Source organism: Trachypithecus francoisi, unplaced genomic scaffold (assembly GCF_009764315.1).
Source record: "Trachypithecus francoisi isolate TF-2019V2 unplaced genomic scaffold, Tfra_2.0 Lachesis_group10, whole genome shotgun sequence".
Lineage (NCBI taxonomy): Eukaryota > Metazoa > Chordata > Mammalia > Primates > Cercopithecidae > Trachypithecus > Trachypithecus francoisi.
The window spans coordinates 60,606,303-60,633,560 of record NW_022681455.1 but is presented as its reverse complement, the minus strand read 5'-3'; the positions used below and the strand labels follow the sequence as shown (position 1 = coordinate 60,633,560).

Below are 27,258 nucleotides of genomic sequence, written 5' to 3'. Positions count from 1 at the left end.
ATATGAAATTGAAAAACTAATGTTTTTGTTTTTAATGTGTAAAACCCTGACAGCAATTTCTTTGTAATGGTGCAAATTATGACTTAGATTTTGTTTTGTTTGGGAATTTGTTTTCTAACAGGTTAATTTCCAAAAGAAAAGTGGACCAAAGTTAAACGGGCTTTATTTAAATACAAGTCCTCTGTTTTAGGACTTTATGACGACAAATTTCAGAGGATACGGTAGGGAAAAAAGTACTGCAAGTCATTGCAAATTAGATAGAATGTTTGGTTCTGAATTTCCTCCCTTCTCTCCAGCAAAAATAACAAAGACAATTCTGTTTCAAAACCAATTTTTAACTCTAATCTTTAAGTTCTTTAGGAAAACAAACAATCTTAATTTTGTGCAATTATTTATATTTTTCTTCATTAATACAGGTAAGTAAATATACTGAGTTCTGTTTTTTGGGAGTTTTTTTTTTTTTTTTTTTGTCAGCATCATTTGATAGCTCTTGCCTTACATCACAGCCATGAAAACCATGTGTTTTAGGGTTTAAATAAATTTAGATTTGAATTAATAGTTTTCATATTTTTTTTTTCAAGTAAAACTAGTATACGAAACTGTACAGTTACTTTACAAATTAGGCTAAATCACATTTTATAAAAAGATTCAAAACATATTTCTCTTCAAGTTCTGTGGTCTTTAATTTTAATGATTAGTGAGTCAGAGTACCAAATTGTGATGGTGTGAAAGTTTTCAGAAACTTACCTAAAAGGGGGCTATAGCTGTACAGTGTTTCACAAGTAAATTCTAGTCTCTTTAGAACTACACAATTCATCTCAGCCTATAATTTAAGATTTTAAAAAATTGTTTTTCCCCTCGTCTAATGCCTGACATAGATATGTCTATATGTTCTTGAATGAGTAATGAAAAATCAATGTTTGAAGGTAATTAAAGCTTTAAAGAAGAAATTCTTTTACTACTGAATTTCAAGTCACACACACAAAATAGGTGAGAAATTCTTTTATCATATTTAGAATCAAAATATCCCTTAAAATATTTACATTTTACAGTAAAAAGGATAGCAAAACACAAGATCATGTACAAGCTTAAGTATTCAAGTTTCTGAAGAGCCAAAAATGAAAATGAAAACAATGGCCTATCACAAAGCTGTAGTACATGGTAATAAATGACTTCAATGAGTGCAGATTAAAGCAATAAATGTACCCCTTGGGCTTCTGATTCTTGGTCAAAAACTGCTCAACTAAATGATTAGCATAATCTGATTATGAAGTTGCTTGGATTTTTGTTGCTCCTCTACAGTTTCTTTAAAAACAGTGCAATTTAAAACAAACTTACAGAGCACACATTACTCCCAAATTAGTCATTATATAAAGGACATTCACTAGAGGCAGTAAATATATTCCATAGTTAACCATATTTACCAATTAAGGAATAAAACTAAAATTTCTAAGCCTTTATTGCATATTAATAAAACAAATCTTTGAATATACAGCAATGTAAAACTTTTAAAAATATTAAATTCCTATAACTAGGGACAGTTGGTATGAAGAAGGGATGATGAGCACTGGTACAGGGCACTCTGCACCAACACACAGAATTTACTGTTCTGCAAATGACTGACAGTAAAAATTTTAAAGATGGCACAATCCTAGCAGGCAATCTTTCTTTTGTTTACAAGATACAACAGTTATTTAAATGCAATCCTGAAGCAGCCTGCAAATTTTACCTTTTGCTTTTAGTTCTGTCAGTGTGGTCCCTATCTTTGTGGTACCTATCCCTGTCCTTTTCTCCTTCTCTATGTTTACTTTTCTCTCGATCTTTGTCCTTCTCATAGTCTTCACTTTTAGGTTTATCTGGCTTCTTGTCTACACTCCTACTATCTCTGCTTGCTTTTCCATCTGTTCCTCGATCACCATGTGATAACCGTGCCCTCTCTTTATCTTTGTGCCCTTCCTCCCTGCTTTTTCTGTCTCTGTCCTTGTCTTGGCTTCTGTCTCTGCGTCTATGCCTTTCAGATTCTTGCTCCCATTCCTTTTCATGTCGCTCTCTTTTCAAGTGGTGTGAATCACTATGAAATCTCTGGCGGTCCCCTTTACCCCTATTAAATGGCCTATCCAGTTGCTGTTGGTCTTGCCTACCCCAAGGGTCACTATGGCGCCTTTCTGGTCTCCGAACGTCTTTAACCTGGTAAAAACTCTGTGGGCCTATATACCTTGATGCTTGTGAGAGAGGACCCATCATACGCTGTGGCTGACCTGGGAGATGAACAACAGGTGGCCAGGGAACCATGGGATTTTGAGCAAAGCCAAAGCCTGGAGGGGGAAGTAATGGAGGTGGCAAATGTGGTGGAAATCCAAACATGCTTTGTGGGGGAAAATTAGGAGGCCCTGGAAATGGAAATCCAGGTGGGCTAGACTTGAGATGCTGAAGGTTGGGCTGCTGTGGCCTCACAGGTGAAAAGTTTGTACTTGTTCTGGGGCTGGTGCTTCTGGAAGTAAAGGTGATGCTTTTAGAAGGAAATTCTGATGGACATGTGTTTCCAACTTCAAAATGAGATGTCGCTACTGCTGATCCTCTTCGAAATGGGTGCACAGTTTCAATATTTTGCATTAAAATATCCTCCTGTAAGGGTTTTGCTTGTTCTGCCTGAGAAGTCTGTATGTTTTCTACCGATGGCGAGTTTTGTGCAACTTTTAAATTGTCACTCTGCTGAACACATGAGTTTTTCTCTACAGAACACAACTTTTCCTCTACATTCATTTGTTCTGTTAAGTGCTCCTTGTTGTGTGACAGACCAGGAAGGATGTGTTTTTCTCCATTCCTGCAACTATCTCCATCTTTGCTTTCTGAAGTAGTTACAGGCTGACTTCGTCCTGCTGCTTGCCTAGGATCCCTTTTTAGGTTGATAAACTGTGGAGACCTTGTATTAGCAACAAGGTTTTCACTACAGCTCACATTACCATCTATGTTTCCTTTTCCTACATTAGATCTGCATGGAGAACTATCTGAAGTCTGGTTATCTTGCAAACTATTCTCTTGATCTTCCTGAAGCTGTCTTTTTAATGTTTTCTCTTTACTCTCCACAGTTTCCTCTTGTTTTGACTGAATCGATAAATTTGTTAAAAATGCTTCTGTAGAAACATCTGGTGGTTTACCTCTGAGACTAAGACTTGTCAAAGGCCCTGCAGAAATGGAAGAGGATCCTACTATTGATGTTTCTTCTCCTATTACTGCTGACTTATCTGTGGATTCTGAAAGATTATCTACTTTAACTTTTACCTCCTTGTTTTCACCATCAGTGACTTCCACGTTATCTACTTTTTCTATTTTTGAGTTGGTCTGCTCATTTAAAAATGGAATTTCTTTAAGAGCGTTTTGTTCCATCACTGACTGAGCCTGGTCATATACTTGACCAGCGGTGCCCAAAAGGCTTTGAAGTATATCATCCACAGGAAGAGGTTTATTTGCTAATTCCAGAGTAGTAGGTTGATTTTCCCAGCCAATCAGTACGCCAGGAAGAAATCTTAAAGGTTTTGGTGGCTCATGTTTGGTGACTTCCATTAAAGGTTCAACTGCTGTTGGAAGGTCTTCCTGAAGATTCTGCTGAGGTTTATTTCTCTGCTTGTGTAATACAGTTGTAAAGGAATTAAAAAAGTCATTTTCTTCCTCTGGTGCTTCTTCCGTAGAAACTTCTATTTTATTTTTTTTATCAGGTGGCAATGCTATTGGTGCACTTTCAGGAGTCTCAGCTATATGACTCGTACTAGCACAGGCACTGTGCTGCCGCTTCAGTTTCTGACGAATAATTAAGCCCAACAATAGATTAGGTCTATGCAGTTCAAGCCCTGTATAAAACCAAAAACATTAATTAATTCATTATTTTCAATCATTACAAAAAAGGGTAAAATTCTGCCTCTAACTTATTACAGGATATTAAATGGTGCCTGGCCCTGTAAAGCCATCTGTAGATGGCTGGATCCTGAGAAAGAAGGCAGAATCAGTCTTTTCACTCTGGTCCCACCTCCCATGTTATTTCAATCTTATCCTATTATTAAAACGTATACCTACCAGGTCCATCAAAAGGCACAAGAGGGTGTGGAATTTTATCTGTGGCACCCAAAGGAATAAGGTACATATCTTTAACCTGCTTCATGTTGTTAGCAGCTACTCCATAGCGCTTTCTGCTACTGAAGTATGCAAAGAGCAAAGTATAAGAAATTTGATCTTCTTCAGTTACTGGTGTGAAGCGAACCACACAAATTTCCTGTTCAAGAAAAGAATAAACGATTGTTTAAGATAATAAGCTGAAGAGTAGCTTGGTTTTAAAACTATTTCTCAATTAGTAATAATCTACTGAACTTTATGATGATAGTACCAAATAACATGGTTTACCAACTTGAATACAGAAGAGAATATTAAAAGGAAGTAACTCTTAAGAAAAGATCTTTACTGATCCACTGATGGATTTATCTGATGGCTTACACTTCTTAGGGAAACGTAAAGAAATGGAGTCCCAAGGTGATTAACGACTTTTATGAAGGTGACAAATACAACTGTGTCAGTGGCAGAGATGATACTGAAACCCAAGTCTTCTAATATCTATACTATGTCGTGATTTCCAATGCTGTAACCTCCACAAAGGGCTGCCTATGTTCTTGACCCACTGGGAACTAAAAGCATCCAACACTTCCACCCTACCATACATTTATGTACACAACAGAGAAATCTACTAATAATCCAGTTATTAGGCACTGAATTTAGAAACAAAAAGGGCTGCATTAAGAGACCTTAAACACATACAGACCATAAATTTTGTAAAGTAATTTGGCTTACTCAGGAATTTTCTTGATTGCCTCTAGGTTCCCGGCTTTGTTTCAGATAGAAAAGACAGTCCTAATTTGTTACTAATTTGGTAGTGTTCAAAAACAATGTTTTTTTCATGATGGTATATGGCCGAAATGGGAGAGCCAGATTTGCTGCAAAGCCTAAAACTGATGCAAGCTCCTAAGGAAAACATGTGAATGAGCTGAAATATGACTCTATCTCTTATAAAATGTGTGTCATCTAAACTGCCCTCTTTTAGAGTAAAAATCACCATATGTATGTTAGTAACAACTATTACAGCGTGTTTAAATCTGTTAAATTGGAACATACTATAAAGTGTTGGGCAATAATATATGTGTGGATTCAAGACTGATTCTCAAAATGCCCAAGAGTAATACTTCTCATTTTTATTAGTGCTTTAATTTGTATTTTAACACTGTATCAATTTAAATCCTAAAATCTATATTGGAACAAAATATTCTTTTCAGCTTAAGATTACCCATTTTGGTTCATTCCAAAGGAAAACTAGAGACTTCTAGAAAAAGAGGGAAAAAAGTAACATTTATTCATTCAAGATTTATTTATTGAATGACTGTAATATACTAGGTACTATCACATCCCCTGTAAGGAAAAACAATTTCTCCTAATGATTAAATTTTCCTCTGTAGTAATAATATTCTATAAGTTAAAAAAAAAAAAGAAAAGAAAATGTAGAGAGAAAAAGGAAAAGGAGAAATATTATTGTAATAGAGCCATTTCACAGTATCTTTTCTCCTTTCCTCCTATTACTAATGAGAAGCCCTTAACTTTCAGCTGGGTACATGGCCATCTAATAAAGATTACATTTCCCAGCCTCCCTAGCACCTATGTATGGCTATGTGACTAGGTTCTTTCCAATGGAAGCTGATGACTGCAATTTGCCTTTGAAACAACTAGACAGGTATTCCTCATTTATTCCTATTTGGTATGTTTGACTGCTGAGGACAACACTCCAATCAACTTCCATATTCTTTCAGTCACTATATTTTAGATTCTTTTACAATAGCTTAGCTGTGCCCTCACTCAAACACATGTCTATAATAGAAGCAAGGCAAAATTCCAGGGTGAACTTCAGTATTTACTCTAAAACATTTCTTCTAAACCATTAACAGAAGCCACAAAGAGAGCATCCCAGAAGAGGAGAGGAAAAAAAAATGCTGTACTGTTTACAGCCTCAGCAAATGGCTTTTGTTCAGTTTTGTGAGGTGTATTATGTAGACTTAAAATGTGTATTGCCTTCTTTCCCCAGGAGACCTTGCACCCTTGCAAAAGAATTCTGAACTGTTTACTTTCTAAACATTTTCCCATGCTGGTATAGTGAAAAAAGTTTTCCTCACCTTGGTTCCTGATGCTTTTATTTTTTCCACATAATCCCAAACTGTCTGAGGTGATATCCTGCCACCTACTTGAACACTATCTGGTAGGTCCTGTGGTTAAAAAAAAAAAAAAAAAAAAAAAATCAATATATAGAGATTATCTTTATTATGACATTAGCAATTCATACAAATTTGGTTCTAAAACTAATTTGAAACAGTAATAAAAACAAGTAAATAAAAATATTATGAAAAATGCATCAGAAAACAAGATAATATAGAGAGAGTAATTAGGCTTTACTTAAAATGCCAACTAAAAATGACTGATGCCTAAAATACAGCTACTAAGAAAGAGTCTGAGTTCATGCCCAATCTCACTATGAAAGACGGAAAAGGGAAGCAATGGCAAGCATACCACATTAACAATTCAGAAAGAACACAACACATTTCAGAATATCAGCAGAGATTGTAACCTCCCCTTTTGGTAGTAGTAGGCAGGAAAATTCCTTAATAATTAACAGAATTTCAAAGGTTACCAAATCTAATTACAGAGTGCATTTTTGCAAAAAGGAGAATAATACTGTAATAATTCAAAGTTTTTTTTAAAGGCATAATCCTTCTGAAGACAGATGATTACACATAAAAGCAATTAAGAATATTTAACTTTATTCAGTACATTCCTATTTTTTCCATGAAGGCTGAGGAAAATCATAAAAACATACTTGATATTAAATTCAATTTAGTTTATTTAAATTATTAACTACTTTAAAATATTTGATTTGGGAGTTTAGTCCCAAACTAAAAACAAGTACAAAATGGAAGTGAAAAATCTGGACAGCAACCACATAAAAACTGTGACTCGGAGAGGAAAATAATAATTTTGTTTAAAATCAAAAGGATTTTGTAGTTAAGGGCTTACCTCTCCATTTAAAAAATTGTCTTCACCATGGACTGACCAAACAATAAATTTCTAAACAGATTTGTTCAAGAAGAACATCATGGGTCTAATTCATTTTTCTCTTATAAAGCCCACATTTTTAAAATATTTATCAAGCAAACTGTATATAAAATTGATTAGTCTGTTTATTAATCGAAAACACACTGCTAGGCTGGGCAAAGTGGCTCACATCTGTAATCCCAGTACTCTGGGAGGCAGAGGCGGGCAGATCACTTGAGGTCAGGGGTTCGGAACCAGCCTGGCCAACATGGTGAAGCCCCGTTTCTACGAATAATACAAAAATTAGCCAGGTGTGGTAGCACATGTCTGTTAACCCTAGTTACATGGGAGGCTGAGACAGGAGAATGGCTTGAACGCGGGAGGCAGAGGTTGCAGTAAGCCGAGATCACATATCACATCACTGCACTCCAGCCAGGGCGACAGGGCAAGACTCCGTCTCAAAAAAAAAAAAAAAAAAAAAAAACACCCCACAACTGCTAACCAAATAAACTGATATAAACATTACATAAACAATATTATACTGAATTAAACTAATTGCAGCCTAATCCAAAGAAAAGTAAAATTTATGTTAGCCTTAAAAAAAAAAACAAACAGGCAAATGATTTAGGCTTTTCCAAATACTAAAAGGAACTTTTTACAATCTTTTAATTCTTTAAAATCAGCGATGGAGAATAAATGAAAAAGATAAGAGCAAGATAGCAAAATATGATCTCAATATAAATACAGTATATATGTACTGACTTATTTTCCTTCTATACACATACAAAAATACATTTCCTTCAAAATAGTTCAAAAATGTCAGTCTCATTTATCACAATATTATAATGTTACTGCTGCTTATTTTCCATAAATACCACATAATTTCTTCCTATTTCCCTCAGGTGTAAAACCAACCAAGGGTGTCACTGGCAGCAACTACAGTCACTAGTTTCACTGGTTTTCAACTAGCTATAAAGCTTCAACTCCCAGTCTACATAAACCACATTCACAGAAATAGGCAGGTAAGAACAGTAGTCATGAAGATGGGGAAACATAAGCAGTGCGGAAATTAGAAGACTTGTTCAACGAAAAAAATCTCAATGGGTTAACATTAAAGGCCAAAAATATGTAAATCTTTTATTTAAGTGTGTATTCAAAGAAAAACTTGGATAGCCATGTAGACCCTCATTGATTTTTAATTATCTGACACAGTGAGGCAGTACATCTTGGGAAAAGTACAGGATATGGGAGTTTAAAACTTTCAGAGTATAGTTTATTTCACAATTCTAAAGATCCATTTGTTAATTCATAATTATATTACTTGAACTGTTTAAGAATCATTGTTAATAAATATTTCTATTTCTAACTCTGTCTTATTTTCCTGTCAATTACTTTCAGAAACACACATATCAATTCATGCACAGAAGAGCAGAAAAGTTCACAGTACCTCTGTCAGGTATTCAGGGGAGCCAGATACTGGATAGGCTTTGGTAACAAATTTTGCCACAGAAGGCATGTTGATAAAACCTTTCCAGATGAAGTTCAATCGAGCCAGAAAGGTAGACTCAACCTCAACAGTTCCAGGCATCTCTGGACTAGAAAATGACATTAAAAAGCCTAAAGACAAGCTGATGAATAAATCAATGTCCTACTTAGTTATCAGTTACTCGTATTTTAGCATGTGAAGAAGGCCAAAATATGAGGCTATTGACAAAGAGTTCACACTTTTATTTTATAAAATTACATTCATATTTACATAGTTATGTTTTACAAAATTTTCCCTTTTGGGAGAACTAAGATGGAGAAAAGTGCAAGCATTTCTTCTTTAATAATCTATCCCTGACTTTTGGGACCAGCACAATTAAAGAGAATTTAAAGCTGTTTCCCCACACACTCAAATCTCTCACTCAAACCACTCAAAATAAATTTACTTTCAAAGTCTTGTTTTATCTCAAAGTACAGGAAAGTACAGTTACTTTCTCAAATGAAAGTTCCCAAAATGTCACTTCTCTGTTTTCGAAGACTTGCAAGTACAATCTGGCAAAGATCTATGATGAGTGCAGAATTTACAACAGAGAAAATTACCGTGGAGCAGGAGAGAATGTTGACTTTGGAGACTCTTGTTTCTCCTCCTCAAAGAATTCAGAAGCCAAAATATTTGAGGTTGAAGACAACGCATCTGCTATACTTTCTGCTTCATTGTCTGAATGTTTACGAGTTACTCCTACAACAACTTTTACTTTTTTTGGAGAAAGATCATCTACAGGTGGTGCCATTCGACCTAAGCCCAGAATACACCAAAAAAAAAAAAACTGTTATTAACCACAACTTTTATAACTTGACCCATTTTCACTTTCTAAAGTTATTCAGGTTCTATGATTCGATTGTTGAGTAACCATACATCTCCTGGGGTTATATCTAATTGTCATCATTTAGTTATGTTACAACCACATTTAAGAATCAGCAGAAAATTCACCAGTGTTCTCCCCACTGCCAGTCCTCTTCTACATACAGGGATCTAAGCTTATCTGAAATGCAATTCAAAGCAAATCGTGCATGGTTCTACCTATAATAAAAGTTAATTTCCCCTTAAAATCACTTCATAATTATTTCCTACATACAAAACATATAATGAGTAAATATGGACAAGATTAGCAGTCCCCAACCTTTTTATCACCAGGAACCAGTTTTATAGAAGACAATTTTCCCATGGACAGCTGGGATGGGGGGAGAGAGATGGTTTCAGGATGAAACCATTACACCTCAGATCATCAAGCATTAATAGTTAAAGATTCTCATAAGGAGCACCCAACCTAGATCCTTCACATGTGCAGTTCACAATAGGGTTTGTACCCCTATGAGAACCTAATGCCACCGTTGATCTGACAGGAGGCGGAGCTCAGGCAGTAATGCTCACTCGTCCACCGCTCACCTCCTGCTGTGAGGCCCAGTTCCTAACAAGCCACGGACCGTACAGGTTTGTGGTCCGGCGGTTGAGGACCCCTAGAGTAGACAGTGTTCCTCTCTTAGTGATGTGAAAAATTAGAAGAAGAGAATGTTAAACAACTCAGACAAGCTAAAATGAAAATATGATTACTAGAACCTGAAACAGGTTTCTTAATTCTTGATAATTTTTTTTTTAACTAAACCACACCAAATTCCAATAGTCTCGAGATGTAACATGAAGAACTAAGACAAACCTGTGTTATCTGTATCCAGGTTTGGATTATACAGCAACAGCTCATGACTCTACATGCCTGAAGAGACACCTCACCAGAGAAGTTATACAGGTGGCATATAAGCATGAAAAGATGCTACATCAGGAAAATGCAAAGTAAAACAACAGAGAGATACCACTATACACCTATTAGAATGGCCAAAATCCAGAATACTGAAAACACCAAATGCTAGCAAGGATGTAGAGCAACAGGAACTCTCATTCATTGCTGGCAGGAAGGCAAAATGAACTCTCATTCATTGCTGGCAGGAAGGCAAAATGGCACAGCCTCTGTGAAAAATAGTTTGGAGGTTTCTTAAAAGATAAACACACTCTTACTATACGATCCAGCAATTGTGCTCCATGGTATTTACCCAAAGGAGCTGAAAACACATCCACACAAAAAGCTGCATACAGATGTTTATACTAGTTTTATTCGTAATTGCCAAAACTTGTAATAAAACAAGATCTCCTACATTAAGTGAATGGATAAACTATATAAACTATATATGCAGACAATGGAATATTATTCAATGCTACAAAGAAATGAGTTATCCACCCATGAAAAAACATAGGGGAAACTTAAATGCATATTACTAAGTGAAAGTAGCCAATCTGAAAATGTTACATACTAGATGATTCCAATTACACAATATTCTGAAAAAGGCAAAACTACAGACAGTGAAAAGATCAGTGGTTTCCAGGCGTTGGTGGGGGTGTTGGGGGAAGGGATGAAAAGACAGAGAAAAGAGGATTTTTAGGGCAGTGAAAATACTCTGTATAATACTATAATGCTAGATTCATGTCTTTACACATTTGTCCATACCCACAGAATGTACAACTCTAAAGAGTGAACCCCAATGTAAACTATGGATTTGGGGTCATTATTTTTCAGTGTAGGTTCGTCAACTGTAATAACTGTACCACTCTGGTGTGGGATGTTGGTTAACAGCGGAGACAATGCACGTAGGGAGGCAGCAGGTATATGGGAAATCTCTGTAACTTCCTCTCAATTTTGCTATGAACCTAAAACTGCTCTTAAAAATAAAAAGCTTTTGGCCGGGCGCGGTGGCTCAAGCCTGTAATCCCAGCACTTTGGGAGGCCGAGATGGGCGGATCACAAGGTCAGGAGATCGAGACCATCCTGGCTAATACGGTGAAACCCCGTCTCTACTAAAGAATACAAAAAACTAGCCGGGCGACGAGGCGGGCGCCTGTAGTCCCAGCTACTTGGGAGGCGGAGGCAGGAGAATGGCGTAAACCTGGGAGGCGGAGCTTGCAGTGAGCTGAGATCCGGCCACTGCACTCCAGCCTGGGCGACAGAGCCAGACTCCGTCTCAAAAAAAAAAAAAAATAAAATAAAATAAATAAATAAATAAATAAATAAAAAGCTTTTTCACAAAAAAGTAATTTCAGTTTCCGATTTGTCTGTTATATATAATAATAAAATATAAATACTATTTTACTCCTTTACTTTAGTAAATGACAGTATCATCACAACGGCCCACAATTTTTGATGTTCATTCTAATGGTTAAATCCTTGTCATCTGACTCTGGCAAGAAGAGTTTTTAAGATCAAATCATGTATGGTATAATTAGGTCTAGATAGTAGACTATACTACAGTATCAAACTATACCTCAACCCAGAAAACTAGTCACATGAAAGCTTAAACTGTGAGTGAGTGCTTCACCACCAATACTGGGAAAACAAAACCTACTTAAATTACATATACTAGTATACAAGTACCCTTCTTTCATAATGAATGCAAAATTTTAGGAAGAAAAAACTTCCAATTACCTATGCAAATTTTGCAATTGAGATCAAAAAGATGCTGTCTGTGTTGACTAGTGGTATCTTTAGACATAGAGTCAATCTCCTCTTTTTGTTTTTCAGATCCTTCTGGCTTCTCCAGTGACTTATTGGCAGCTGGTTCCTAACGTAAGTGAAAGTAAAAATTAGTTTTAGCTGATAAAATTTGGCCTCAATTATCAAAATCAATTTATATTTCCCATTTATATTTTTCCAAAATGAAACTGTTCCATAGATAGGTTTTTTTTTGTTTTTTACTATTTCTTAAGAAAATGAATGCTAACTTTTAACTGTAACTTAAAAGAGCAAAAATTTAAACATTCCCCATTCTTCAAGGCTTTTAATAAGACTTCAAATTATTTCTTCACTGATTTTTGAAAATAAGAAAAGCTATGCCACCTATCAAACGACAATCTGCCTAAGAAGCACTTACAGATTTCTAAAGCCTACTAAAAAATTCACTAAGTCAAGCCAGGCACAGTGGCTCATACCTGTCATCCCCGCACTTCGGGAGGCCGAGGTGGGCAGATCACTTGAGGTCAAGAGTTTGAGACCAGCCTGGCCAACATGGTGAAACTCTATCTCTACTAAAAATACAAAAATTAGCTGGGTGTGTTGGCGCATGCCTGTAATCCCAACTACCTGGGAGGCTGAGGTGGCAGCATCGCTTGAACCTGGGAGGTGGAGGTTGCAGTGAGCCGAGATTGCTCCACTGCACTCAAGCCTGGGCAACAAAGCAAGACTCCATCCCACAAAAAAATAAAAAGAAATTCACTAAGCCAGAGCACTCCAGGAATCTACATTGTAATAACTATTTAACAGGTACCTATAATACAATTTGCACACTAAGAGAAACATTACTCAACACTCAAAAAACCACTAAACCAAAAAAATAGGCCACTTTGAAATGGATGCATATTTTAAAATTCTTTTCTCTACTTTAAAAACATTAGACAAACTTTTTCTGAATCTTCATGTTTTGAGCTATAAAACATGGTATATCTATCCTTACCTGAATCTCCATGGCTGCTTCCTGTTCTTTCATTGGGGCATCACTCTCAATTTCTATTTCACCTTTATGAGTTATTTTGGTAATTGGACGTCGTTCCACTTCTCTCTGCTCTTTCTCAATCATTTCTATGGTCTAACAGAAAATACTTTTTAAAAAATATTAAACTTAAAATATGTATTTCCAAATGTACACCTTAAATAATAAGAGCTTACCTAAAAATAAATGCATCATCACAGATGACTTTTAATCTTAAGGTAATGTCTCATATAACAAACATATTCTGAGTACTGTCATATGCCAGAGACAGTTTTAAGTACTGGGGTTGTAAGAATTAGACCCCATATCTCAACTATGAGAAGTTGACACGTACATTTATATCAGGAGGCAAATGAAATCCAAAGTAATTTGCAAAGTGGTGAAACACAGTATTTATTTTTGAAATCTGTTTGCTGATTTAGTACTTTTTAGCAGCTGCCACAAGGAAATAGGACTATCTCGCTCTTAAATTCCTAATTCAATGTTCTAACATACCCCACAACAGCAGTTTAATCCAACGACTGATCTGGTAGTCCTTTATTAGTTATCTCCTAACTAAACCTCCTTAGTGACCTTGAAAATTCAGTTGAACAAGCTTAGCAACAAAACATCAAAATGAAGCAAGTATAACGAGAAGTAGTAAAAAGGTAGCCAGGAATAGAACAGGTAAGGAGGCCATAGATGGGACTCCCTTTGTTAAGTACAAATTATCCTTTAAAGAAAAATCAGGTACATGGCCTTAAGAAAGAACAAGCTGCCATTTTCTGATGCAGATGATACTCGCAGCCAGTTTCAAAGCAGAAGAGTGGCATGTGCATATTTGGAATATGGAGGGAAAGAAGAGGAGGTGATATTATTTTCAAAATATAAGAGGAGGAGAAATTACATATGGGGAAGGTAAAGGAATGTATGAAGAAGTATGATATGTCAAATCAAGGCTTCTAGATGAGCTTCAAACTAGATCTGGCATAGGTCTATATGGAGGTTTAGTGCCTCAGATGTAACTAAATATTATGAACAAAAAATCAGGTATCCCAGCACTTTGGGAGGCTGAGGCGGGTGGATCACGAGGTCAGGAGATCGAGACCCTCCTGGCTAACACGGTGAAACCCCGTCTCTACTAAAAATACAAAAAACTAGCCAGGCGCGGTGGCGGGCGCCTGTAGTCCCAGCTACTCGGAGGCTGAGGCGGGAGAATGGCGGGAACCCAGGAGGTGGAGCTTGCAGTGAGCCGAGATTGCCCCACTGCACTCCAGCCTGGGCGACACAGCGAGACTCCGTCTCAAAAAAAAAAAAAAAAAAGAATCAGGTAAATCATGTGGAGTTAATATGAACTATAACTAGTATTTTCTAGAATAAGTGGCTAACATTCTGATGCCATTGTAATACAAAAATTGGATAACATGGCTATCTCACTGTCACAATAGCTCTAAGTAACATACTCAATTTTTAAAGGTACTCTAAGTACCTTTAAGTTCACAATCTCCAAACAAAAACTCTTGCTATCTGTGAGTTTCAGAATTTTTAAATTCGAACATGAAATATGGTGCACACACTCTGTATTACATAACATTCCAGTTAGGTCTGAGACAGCACCATATAATATACAATATTTCTGTGAATATGAACATTCATACATGGCAATTCAGGTCAAGCTTTATCAATAAATTAGTTATGCGAAAATAACTTTATTTTTCAGAGCTTCTGGCATTTGAAACTTTGGATAAGAGATAAACCTGTACACATTTTTATTCTGACTTAATTCATCTGGCTCTACAAATTACCAATATTCATAATACCTTCAAACTGCGCTGCTGAAAAATACAGATGTAATTATGAAAAGTGTTAATTCTTTTCCCATCCTTCTTATTTACAAACTATAATAAAACACAAGGTAATTCTGTAACCTAGCAACTGGAGAAAATGAGGAAAAAAACTGACAAGATGAGGGAAACCAACAGAATTTAAGAACTACAGGAATGGAGAACACGTAACTAAAAGCAGCATGTAGGCCGGGCACCGTGGCTCATGCCTGTAATCCTAGCACTTTGGGAGGCCAAGGTCGGCGGATCATGAGGTCAGGATATCGAGACCATCCTGGCCAACATGGTGAAACTCCGTCTCGACTAAAAATACAAAAATTAGCTGGGCATGGCAGCGCGTGCCTGTAATCCCAGCTACTCGGGAGGCTGAGGCAGGAGAATCACTTGAACCCAGGAAGTGGAGGTTGCAGTGTGCTGAGATCGCACCACTGCACTCCAACCTGGCAATAGAGCTAGACTCCATTTCAAAAAAAAAAAAAAAAAAAAGGCAGCAGCATGTAACAGAAAGTCTGTGTTATTGTGCAGTCTGTGAATTTACCTCTGTATAATTTTTACCCAATGGCTGAAAAAAAATAATTTTGATAATCAAATGCCTATTTATAGATAATCTTACATGTCTGTTTTCTCTTCGTCTCCAAGCAGCTAACTCTTTAGAAGCTAGTTCTTCTGGACTCATTCTGATAAGATGATCAGGAGTTACTTCTCCTTTCAGTACTTTTTTAAATAATATCTGGAAGGATTTTAAAACAGGAATAGAAGGGGAGACAAACATTTAAAAGAGTGGTTACTCTTTTAACGTAAAAGAGTGGTTACTATACAGAAACTTGTAATAAAGATACAATTTTTGAAGACTGATTTACAAATTTTTAATTATTTGTATATTACCTACTACACAGAGATTAAATGACAGCTTTGTGTTCTAGGAATTTATCTAAGGCAGCAAAACAAACATTTCATGTAAAAATCAACACATATGGAGAAGCATGTACAGTAGAACCATTACAATACCTACCCGAAAGCTGTATTAAGTCTACCCAGGGACACAATCTAACCATAACAACAAGCAATCTATAGTATAGGAAGGTACTGCATCTAACAGCTTTACTCAATGTAATGGTCTTCATAGTTTTAAGATTTTACATATTTAAATCCTGACAAGCTTGGAGGAAACTGCAGAGCCAAGAACCACCTGCAAGAAAGAAACCTGAAAGAAACTGGAGGGAGGCCGGGTGCCGTGGCTCACGCCTATAATCCCAGCACGTTAGGAGGGCAAGTCAGGCAGATCACAAGGTCAGAAGTTTGGGACCAGCCTGGCCAAAATGGTGAAACCCCGTCTCTACTAAAAATACAAAAATTAGCTGGGCATGGTGGTGCGTGCCTGTAATCCCAGCTATTCGGGAGGCTGAGGCAGGACAGTCATTTGAACCCAGGAGCCGAGGCTGCAGTGAGCTGAGATGGCGCCATTGCACTCCAGCCTAGGCAACAGGGCAAGACTCTGTCTCCAAAAAAAAGAGAAAACAATCTGAGGGAAATAAATCTTTATTTAATTGCTGAAGTTAAGCTTCCAGATCATGTAATTCCAGAAGCATCTGATCCCTGGGACCATGATGGCAGAATATACAATGTATATTTTTAAGTCTCTGTTAGTATACTTCAAGAAAATACCTCAAATCACATACTGTAGCAAATATCCTGAAACAAATTTGTATCAGTTGTGTGAAAACCTTTCATGCAAAAAGGTTGCATCTAATTACATTCTGTTACCTAGAGTCATCTATAGTAAAAAACTGCTGGTGAACCTAAGTAAATGTCAGACACAAGAGATCAGTCATGTTCCGATCTTTTAAAATGTTCACTGGCGTGACTTTTGCTTATTGTACTTATCAGGGACCGACTTTCAGTGTTGAGAGCTAACACTGACATACACGCACACACATGCACAGCCTTCAGATTTCCTCTGTCCAAAACACAAAATCCCAAGAAAAATATTATTAATATTTACTCTACTGCTAAAAGATACTTGGAATTAAAGTTATATTTAAGACTATCTTTAGAACTAAAGTTATGTATTTTCTTAAGAAAATAAATTACATTTCAATAAAAACAATTTAAAAGCATTTTTACCCTATCTTCAGATTTAAGTACAAAATAGCTATTTTCAGATTTAAGAAAAAAAGTGTTACAAATTTTAGTTTAAAAGTTTTTTAAGAATACATATGAATGAATTTTTTAGTAAACTGGATTATATAAAGGAGAGTAAAGAAAAAAATAATATAAATCAGGTTAAGACATGGTTAGCATTTCAGTAGACTGAATGGTTAATGCTATCCATTAGTATGCAGAATTCTTCAGTAGCAAAAAGACCATTAAAATGACATGTTCTACATCAAAAGGAAATCTAATCTCACTCCAATTAACAAATTATAGATCTACTGTATTTACAATCTGAGATACCTACGTATTCAGGAAAGTTGGAAGCATAAACATATGAACAAAGCATACTTACATTGTTTTTAGGATCTTTCAAATTAAACATCAAACTTCTGTATTTGTTCTTATATTTAGCATCTGTGTCCCGAAAAAAAGAGAAAAGTTCTTTCTCAATTTTTGTGGCAACTTTTGCTGCCTTTTCCTCTGGTACCTTCAAATTTGAGTCTGTAAGTCTTAAAATCAGAACAATTCAATTATTTTTCAAATATATAAAGCATAATTATTCAAACTTCTATAATAATAATATGTTACCTCTTCATAAGAATGTCTTTGAGAGAATGTCTGACACTTTGCCTGATCTGATCTGCAGAAGGCTTGGAAGCAGAAGCAGCAGGAGGATGTACATTAAGCACTCCTTTTTCAGCTTTCTTCTTTTTCATCTCTTGCTTCTCATGAGTACCTAATTTGAATAAATATCAAAATTAATTACATTGCTTTTAAAACATCTTTCCTTTTTAATGAATAATTTTATAAACAAAACTGATTAAAAATCACTATTTAGAAATAAGATCAGGGCCGGACGTGGTGGCTCAAGCCTGTAATCCCAGCACTGTGGGAGGCCAAGACAGGCGGATCACGAGGTCAGGAGATTGAGACCATCCTGGCTAACACGGTGAAACCCCATCTCTACTAAAAAATACAAAAAAACTAGCCAGGCAAGGTGGCGGACACCTGTAGTCCCAGCTACTCGGGAGGCTGAGGCAGGAGAATGGCGTAAACCCAGGAGGCGGAACTTGCAGTGAGCTGAGATCTGGCCACTGCATTCCAGCCTGGGCGACAGAGCGAGACTCCGTCTCAAATAAAAAAAAAAAAAAGACATAAGATCAGAACCCATAGTCCATACTGAAATATTCCTGACACTAAAATCCTAATTAAAATGAATAGTGACTAAAAACTGGTCTTACTCTTTCCTCAATTTAGACAATGGCTTTTAGAGCTAGTTATTTTTCCACATATATATATTAATTAAATTTTAAAAGCTATTTAGAAATTTTGATCTAAACTTATTAGGAGCAGATAATAACCTAATACCACAAAATTGATGAATCTCTTCTGGTTTTAATTGCGTTTAATATTACTAATTTGAAGGCTAAGCTTTTCAAATTATCTTTATTCTATCATTACTAATTCCCACGCATCTCCAAAATCTCAATGTCAAGCATCCCACCGCTCTTACTATATTAGTACATTTATTCTAGAATCTCCTCATTCCAATAATTCTTAAATCTATAATTTTTACCATCTTCATGTATTCACTTTCATACATTATAAACTTAGATTACATAGTCCAATACCATTACCAGCCCCTTGTATACTTAATACCTTTATTCTCTCTCCTTTAAACATGTGTGTTGGCAAAACCAAAACCCTGCTAAAAGCCAACTTTTATCCTTCACCCAAATAGGCAACAAATGGCTAAAGACAAGGGAGAAAAAGCAGCACTGGTACTGACAAATGTCTTTTTAAATTTATAACCACAAGTTTTAAGTAGGTAACTCAACCTTCTGCCCTAATCCTATTAACTTTTCCTAATAAATTTGCTCTCCCACTTTTTAAGATATCTTTTTCATACTTTTTCTCCTCTCATCTCAAACCAACAATACCACTTTCTCAACTACAATCTTTTTGATTTGCTCTTCATATTTCACTGAAAAAATGGAAAAAATGTCAGCTATCACATTTTCCCATTACCAAATCCAACCTACCTACATTAGTTCTTCCTCCTACCACATACAATCTTCCCTACTACCCAATGGATGCACTTTACCTTTCTGATAAATATCTCCCTCCATGTGAAGTGAATCCCATCCCCTCTCATCTCTTCCTGAGTTTCACACCTACACTATCACTTCTCTCTCTTACATCATCATCATCATCATCTCTCTCTAGCTCTGTCTCTTTCTATTGGATCATTCCCATTAGTCTTACAAACATGATATAGTATCTTTTAAAAAAAATTCACATCCACTTCTAGCGACTATAGCATTTGTTTCTTTAAACAGCAAAACTCCTTGAGAGAGTTATCTGTTATCAGTATCTCCAGTTTCTCACTCTTTCATTCATTCACAAGCCACTACAATTGGTTTTTTTCCCTACTGCTCCACCAAAACCACTCTAGTCAAGGTCACCAATGATTTCCATTTTGCTAAGTCATAGACTTAACAATCTTATGTTTATCTTATTAGATGTCCAGACAGCATCTGGTCATTCCTTCCTTCTTGAAACTTCACCTGGCTTCCAGGCCACCAGTCTTAGTTCTCCTCTTTCCTCACAGGCCACCCATTAGTTTCTTTTGCTGTATAAACTCTTCTCTCCCCAATTTTTAAATGCTGATGGCCAGGGTCAGTGGCTCATGCCTGTAATCCCAGCACTTTGAGAGGCCAAAGCAGGAAGATCACTTGAAGGCCAGGAGTTTGAGACCAGACTGGCCAACACAACGAAACACCATCTCTACAAAAAAAAATCAAAAAAATTAGCTGGGTGTGGTGGTGCACACCTGTAGTCTCAGCCACTCAGGAGGCTGAGGCGAGAGGATAGCTCAAGCCCAGGAGTTCAAGGCTGTAGTGAGCTACTACTGCACTAAGCCTGGGTGACAGAGTGAGACTCTGTCACAAAAATAAAGTAAAAATAAATGCTGGTGCTTCCCAAGGGCTCTGTTTCTGTCCCTTCATGATCAAACTCTCTTGTAGCTATTTACATCTAAGCCCAGGATTTTAAATAGGTTGAGTATGCCCTTATATGAAATGCTTGGGACCAGAGTATTTCCAATTTCGGATTTTTTCAAATCCTGGAATATTTGCATTGTATTTACCAGTGGAGTATCCCAAGTCAGAAAATCTGAAATCCACAATGCTCCAACAAGCACTGCCTTTGAGCATCATGCCAGCATTCAAGTTTCAGATTTCAGATTTTCACATTTGGGATGTTTCACCTGTACTAACTGCTATGCATTAGTAAATCCCAAATTTATATACCAATCTCCAAAGTCTTCTAATAGGCTCCAGACTCATCAGCCAAAGATTTACTCAAAACATTTCTACCTGGATGTCTAATAGGAATCTCACAATGGCCAAGACATAATTTTTCAATTTTCTTCCCCCAACCTTTTTCCTTCTCTTTTCACAGACTCTATTTCCTTTACCAACCTATATCGAAGCCATCAGCAAGTTCTGTCAACTCTATTATAAAACATATGTGAATCTGACCACTACTCACTACCTTCATTGTATTTCCATTCCAAGTTACCATCATTTCTTTCCTAGGATATTGCTATGAACTAATCAGGTTACTGTCTTTCTCTCCTGCCCTCCTACAATCCAAACTGTACAGAGCAACCAGTGTTTTCCCTTGTACAAAACCCCCTAAAGGTTTCCCACAACATTCAGAACAAAATATAAACTCTTTGCCATAGTCCCAAAGGTCCCATGAGGTAGAATAAACCATCAAAGTACCTGCTACTCTTGTTCTAATTATAATCCACAAATAATTACTAGTAAAACTGGAATTCTGAGACCCTTGGGAGAAATTAATCACATCCTACTAATGTTACTGAAAGACAGGGAAAGGAACACTATATAGACAGACATATACTCAGGTTTTAAAATAGGGTACAATCAATAATTTTCTTTGAACTCATCTAACACTGTTCTATCCCTTATGTATTACCTTTTAATCACTCCATAGTGGCTTTCCTGCTCCTGAAACGCCAAGCTTGTTTCTACCACAAATCCTTAAGATTTGATGTGTCCCTTACCTTGTACCTCCTCCAAAAATCTTTGCATCCCTTCAAATCCCACCTCACAAGTTACTTCCTCCACTCCATGTAAAACAGAAGTCCCATTACTCTTCCCACCTGTGACTATTCCATTACTCCACTTTTTCTTCACAAGCTATAAAACAACATGCAATTTTCTTACTTGCAAACTTACTGCCTTCTTCCATTAGTATTTAAGTGCCATGAGAACAGGGGTCTTATCTTGATTTCACTAGTGCTTCCCCAGAATTTAGAGCAAGTTTTTAATTACAAGTAACGCCAATCACTTAACCCATTTTTATTGCCATTAAAATGTTCAATTTGTAAAAATTCCCTAAGTATACTAATTGTATATTAAATAGGATATAAATAAATTAGTATATAATTATTTCTGTTCATCTCACTACCTGGTTTTGAAGCTTTTTCTCCTGTGCAAGTAACAGTTGTAGACTCTTTTGGTATTTTTTCACTTTTTTCTTCTGAGGATCTCCGAGGTAAAACTGGTTGTCCCATCTTACGAAGAGGAGCTAGCTGCCATTTTTTAATTTCATTATCTCTACAGTCTGATGAATTTCTGCCTTCACCAGACTCCTGGAAAAATAGTACATCAGAATGAAAATAACTAACAATCTTTGTTTTTTAAGACGTACAAAAATAACTCTTTATTAGTAAAATGAGATTCACTCTTTCATTCGAAATTTATTCTGCACCTATTTTGTGTAGAACACATAATAGTTTATAAAGGAGAAACAAATGACATAAAGATCATGCTCTCAATACCATTAGTAGAAAGAAAATTAAAAACTAAGGTAGTAAGAATTCTCTTATTTGGCTCTGGATATGGAAAAAGGAGAAGGAAACTGTGAAGAAACAAGTGTCTATATTCTAAAACAAATGAAATTACGTTCACTTATATACTAGTAAGTGTATCAATTAAGTCCTCAGTGTGCCTATTGGCAATTTTAATTCCCATGAGGTAGAATAAACCATCAGAGTACCTGCTACTCTGGTTCTAATTATAATCCACAAAAAGTTCCTAGTAAAACTGGAATTCTGAGACCCTTGGAAGAAATTAATTACATCCTACTAATGTTCCTGAAAGACAGGGAGAAGAACGCTATATAGTCAGACATATACTCAGGTTTTAAAATAGGGTACAATCAAAATAGTGCTTTTCTCTAGACTAAGAATCCTCTAATTTTTTATTTGTCTGTTTCTTTGGTCTGCAACTAGACATTGAGAGCAGGAATATACTTCAATATTTATACGCCTAAGGCAGGTAGTGCTATGCCACACAACAGAAACTCAATAAAAAGTTCAACATAAAAATCTAGGGATAAGAAAAGCAGATTCCATAAACTAACATCAGACAAGTCCAAATAAGAGTCAACAGTTCTTGGCCGGGCGCGGTGGCTCAAGCCTGTAATCCCAGCACTTTGGGAGGCCGAGACGGGCGGATCACGAGGTCAGGAGATCGAGACCATCCTGGCTAACACGGTGAAACCCCGTCTCTACTAAAAATACAAAAAAAAAAAACTAGCCGGGCGAGGTGGCGGGCGCCTGTAGTCCCAGCTACTCGGGAGGCTGAGGCAGGAGAATGGCTTAAACCCAGGAGGCGGAGCTTGCAGTGAGCTGAGATCCGGCCACTGCACTCCAGTCCGGGCGACAGAGCGAGACTCCGCCTCAAAAAAAAAAAAAAAAAGAGTCAACAGTTCTTATCAAAAAGGAAGCAGTGGGCCGGGCGCAGTGGCTCACGCCTGTAATCCCAGCACTTTGGGAGGCCGAGGCGGGCAGATCACAAGGTCAGGAGATCGAGACCATCCTGGCTAACATGGTGAAACCCTGTCTCTACTAAAAAATACAAAAAAAAAAATTAGTCAGGGGTGGTGGCAGACACCTGTAGTCCCAGCTTACTGGGGAGGCTGAGGCAGGAGAATGGCATGCACCCAGGAGGTGGAGCTTGCAGTGAGCCGAAATTGCACCACTGCACCCCAGCCTGGGCGACAGAGCGAGACTCCGTCTCAAAAAAAAGGAGGCAGTGATCATTTGTATGGTGCACGCATTTACAAAATCAGACTCACCTCAGATTCTTTTCTGATACAGACTGGATAAAGAGGTTCTCAAAATATTAAAATTGTTAATGTTTTATGATGTCTTATTTATTTATGAGACGGAGTTTCACTCTTTTGCCAAGGCTGGAATAAAGTGGCACGATCCCAGCTCACTGCAATCTCCGTCTCCCGGGTTCAAGCGATTCTCCTGCCTCAGCCTCCCAAGCAGCTGGAATTACAGGCATGCACCGCCATGCTCGGCTAATTTTTGTATTTTCAGTAGAGATGGGGTTTCACCATGTTGGCCAGGCTGGTCTCAAACTCCTGGCCTCAGGCGATCCACCCACCTCGGCCTCCCAAAGTGCTAGGATTACAGGTGTGAGTCACCACACCCAGACTTTATGATGTTTTTTTAAGCAAGACAGAGACAACTCAGTTACGGCCAATACAATTAGCTATATTTCTCACTGTATTACATACATATATGGCCAAGAAATTGTACATAAGAGGTGATTATTAATACTAGTTAATAACAGACAGAAGTTTTCCAAATACATGCTATAAACTGTTCTCGTTGTGGCTCTCAGATCCATATTATCGATTACTTTGATGATCAAATCAACAAAGTAACAACACGAATCAGAAGGACAGAATCTGATTCTCAAAAAGTCTTGACAGACAAAAAATACTAGATGCCACAAGAATGTGGCAAACTGGAACTTAATCCAGATTTGGTATACAAGGAGTGCCTGAAAGAAATTGATTTGTAAATAATAGGTAAGATACTGCAGAACACATCCTCATGCTCTTCAACCTAAAATAACTTCCATATCTCGTTGTAGAGAAATTAGTTTTAATAAGGAGGCTTCAATTCAGGGATGGAAATTTCAGCTCAAACTGATGAACTTTCTAACAATCAGATACTTAAAAATGAAGATGTATCCCCTTGCAATGGATTTCAAACAGAAACTAGATCATTACTTCCTAGAAATGTTGTAGGGCATATTAATAAATCAAAATGGTTGGACTAAAAGATTTCCAAAGTTCCAACTATAAAATTCATGTTCTTTGTGTTTTGGATTATAATTGCCTAACCACATACATGTGTTGCCACTGTGTTTCCTCTCTAGCAGTATTCTATAAGAGTAACAAATTAATGATTAAAAAAGTGATAGGTAATAAAAAGGTAGACAATGAGGAAAGAAAATTTAATCAGATAAAATTTTCTTTATCTGATTATTTGATGTGTCCTTTACACATTTCTATTGAAGCCTAAATATCTTGAAATTTCTATTTAGAAAATACTTTCAGAAGATAGTCAAAAAATAATGTCAAATGTTCAAAGGGCTGGTAGATATTTATAGACTGAAAAGCTTTTCTAAAAAAACTTAGCAAGCACAATTTACACTTAACGGCCACAAGATCCACACACATCCTACAACAGAAAATTCAAGTACCAAACTAAGGGCTAGAAATGGCATAAAAGACGGTAAGAGAGAAGATCTGCATATTCTAAAAGTCACTATCTGGTTTCACCAAGACTGCCAAAAAATTTTAAATAAAAACCTATTCACTTTCATGGAAAACTAAATTTGAAAATGTAAAAGAACATTAAAACTTCTACGGAGAAATTTCAAACTTACTGCAGTCAGTCCATACAAAAAGCTCTTAAATAAACAAAATAATTCATTAATGAAGAGCTCACCCGTTTTAAAATTTTGACCTTGTGCTTCACTGTATCATCTATATATTTGGTTCTATCATTTGCTGTGTGTTTTGATAATCCAAGCTTTTCACACTCCATTGTTTTATCTTCACTATGGAATTCAACTGTGGCTTGGTTTTCCAAAGTATCTGGATCTAATATTTCAGTCTTTTTGTCTTCTTCAGCACAACATTTTACACAGACATATTCTTTGTCTTCCTCGCCCATCTGTTGTGCTTGAGAAAGACTTAACCCAACACAATCACCATGAAACCAGTCATCACATCTCCCACAGCCAACCATAAACCTGGAAAACAGAACACCAAAAAACTTTTATCTCTTTTCTTAACAAGAAAATCTATGTCAAAAATCAGGCTAAATTAAATTTTCAATATTTGATTTCTGAAACTTTGCATGTTTTCCATCTCTATCCATTCCGTAAGTTCAACATACAGCAAGTTTTCAAAGAAAATAATATTCTATTAAAATGATACCTTTAACACCTCAAATATTTCTCCTCTGGTATGAATGAGAAAATGCTGGGGGAGGGAGGGGACAATAAACCATCAGGAAGAAAAGACAACTGGCCTTTGTCAGTCTTGAATACTACAAAGAATAACAAAGTATAGACTAACAATAAATTTCTCCACTGAGAAGAGTGATAAAATCTTGGTAATAATTTCATCACAGACAATTCATCAACATTACAGCTACCTACCCCACCACAGACGTGAAATCATACATAAAGCTGGGAAGAACTGTTTATCCAACGAATCGTTTTAAATAAAAGAAAAAACTAACAATAGCGACAGATACAGAACTCAAAAGCTAGCATGATGAAGCCTCTCAAACTATTAGTCATCTTACCCAGATAACCTCAAAATATCCTGGTTCATGGTGTCACGCTGATTCAGCTAAAGAATATTTTTCTGTACTTTTAAGTTCAAAGGACTTCCTTAATAACTACCATGTGTTTTAGATTTGTTTCTCCAAATAAAGATCACTATTCTATCTTAACATAAAAATATTAGTACTTGGGTTGGATTTAATTCCCAATTTTCTTATAAAAGTTTTCCCATCATTGTCTTTTAGCTAAGTAATAACTTCACTAACCAACAGGACAAGTCCAGAGATGTGAGATGTATGACTCTAAAAAAGCTTCTATCTTCCCAGTTTAAAAGGAGTATCTATAACTACCCGTGAAAATAATGGCAAATGAGATACATACACAGCGATTTAATTTACATGCTTTTTAACCCATTGTTAGGAAAGCTGCAATGCTCATTTCAGACATCCATCCTTAACTTTGCCCTTTTTTTCTTCAGGCTAGCAATTTATGATACAGATGAAAGACTTAGGATTTAGGTCAATACTTTAACAATCTAAAGACTGTGCTGCTGATTTTGATAATAGTGGCACCACCAACAGTGCCAAACTCCTTTCAAAAAGCTGTAGTCCAAGAGAGAGGATATTGAAGGTAACACACTGGGTGATATAGCCAACTCAAAATATACCAGAGGTACTGTTTTAATGTTAGAACTGTAAAAACTACAACAGTGAGTTCCAATCCTTAGTGTTTTTAAAGTCTTGCCAAATACCTCACTCAATAGCAACACTTCCTTTTCCTCTTCCTCATGTGCCTATTGTGTATAAAACCACTACTATGCCTTGAGACTTGACTTCATCACATCTATAATTTATCATTTTTTATCCTTGCTGGTAATGCCTGTGCTAGCTTTAGCAGGTTAAGTCCTCATCTCCCTAGGGATTAATTTGATTTGAAAAAAACAATACAGAATATTTGGGGTTGACAAGCAAGGAAACTTTCGAACAATGTAACATACATTTGGAAGACAGAAGTAATTCCTACAGGTTTGAGATTTTTGATGGGCCCATAATGATACAGATATTCTAGCAAAAGGGGAAAAAAGTTTGAAATGCAGGTGTTTAAAGTCTTCCCACTTCAGGTTGCAAAGTTAAAATATTAAAGATGATTATCTGTAATGAGCGTCGTAGCTTTCCTAACAATGGGTTAACTGCTATTTCTTGAAAGCAACTGTCTAACATGAATGTTTCTGAAATACTGAAGGAAAGCTAATAATTTCCCTTTACTTCCACAATCAAAGGTATATTAAAATTTCTTCAAAGCAAGTCTGGGATAGTTTCAGTGAGACATGACTTATAAACCTACAGTACAAATCATGCTATTGTCCCAAATCCAAACCTAAAGGTCAAAATGTAAAG

General features: G+C 36.5%; 1 protein-coding gene across 4 annotated transcripts in view; it reads right to left on the bottom strand.

Annotated features, from left to right (window-relative positions):
* Positions 1-450: 450 nt before the first annotated feature.
* Positions 451-27,258, bottom strand: part of PHF3 (PHD finger protein 3) — an 81,794-nt gene continuing 54,986 nt past the window's right edge. For all 4 annotated transcript variants that reach the window (XM_033217550.1, XM_033217551.1, XM_033217552.1 and 1 more), the window contains 12 exons: positions 25,015-25,321; positions 21,666-21,849; positions 17,757-17,904; positions 17,521-17,677; positions 15,628-15,744; positions 13,156-13,287; positions 12,132-12,267; positions 9,202-9,397; positions 8,564-8,711; positions 6,204-6,293; positions 4,072-4,267; positions 451-3,848 (listed from right to left, as the gene is read on the bottom strand). In XM_033217550.1, the coding sequence (XP_033073441.1) occupies positions 1,726-3,848; positions 4,072-4,267; positions 6,204-6,293; positions 8,564-8,711; positions 9,202-9,397; positions 12,132-12,267; positions 13,156-13,287; positions 15,628-15,744; positions 17,521-17,677; positions 17,757-17,904; positions 21,666-21,849; positions 25,015-25,321 (3,934 nt within the window). In that variant the 3' untranslated portion in view covers positions 451-1,725. The remainder of the gene's footprint in view (positions 3,849-4,071; positions 4,268-6,203; positions 6,294-8,563; positions 8,712-9,201; positions 9,398-12,131; positions 12,268-13,155; positions 13,288-15,627; positions 15,745-17,520; positions 17,678-17,756; positions 17,905-21,665; positions 21,850-25,014; positions 25,322-27,258) is intronic.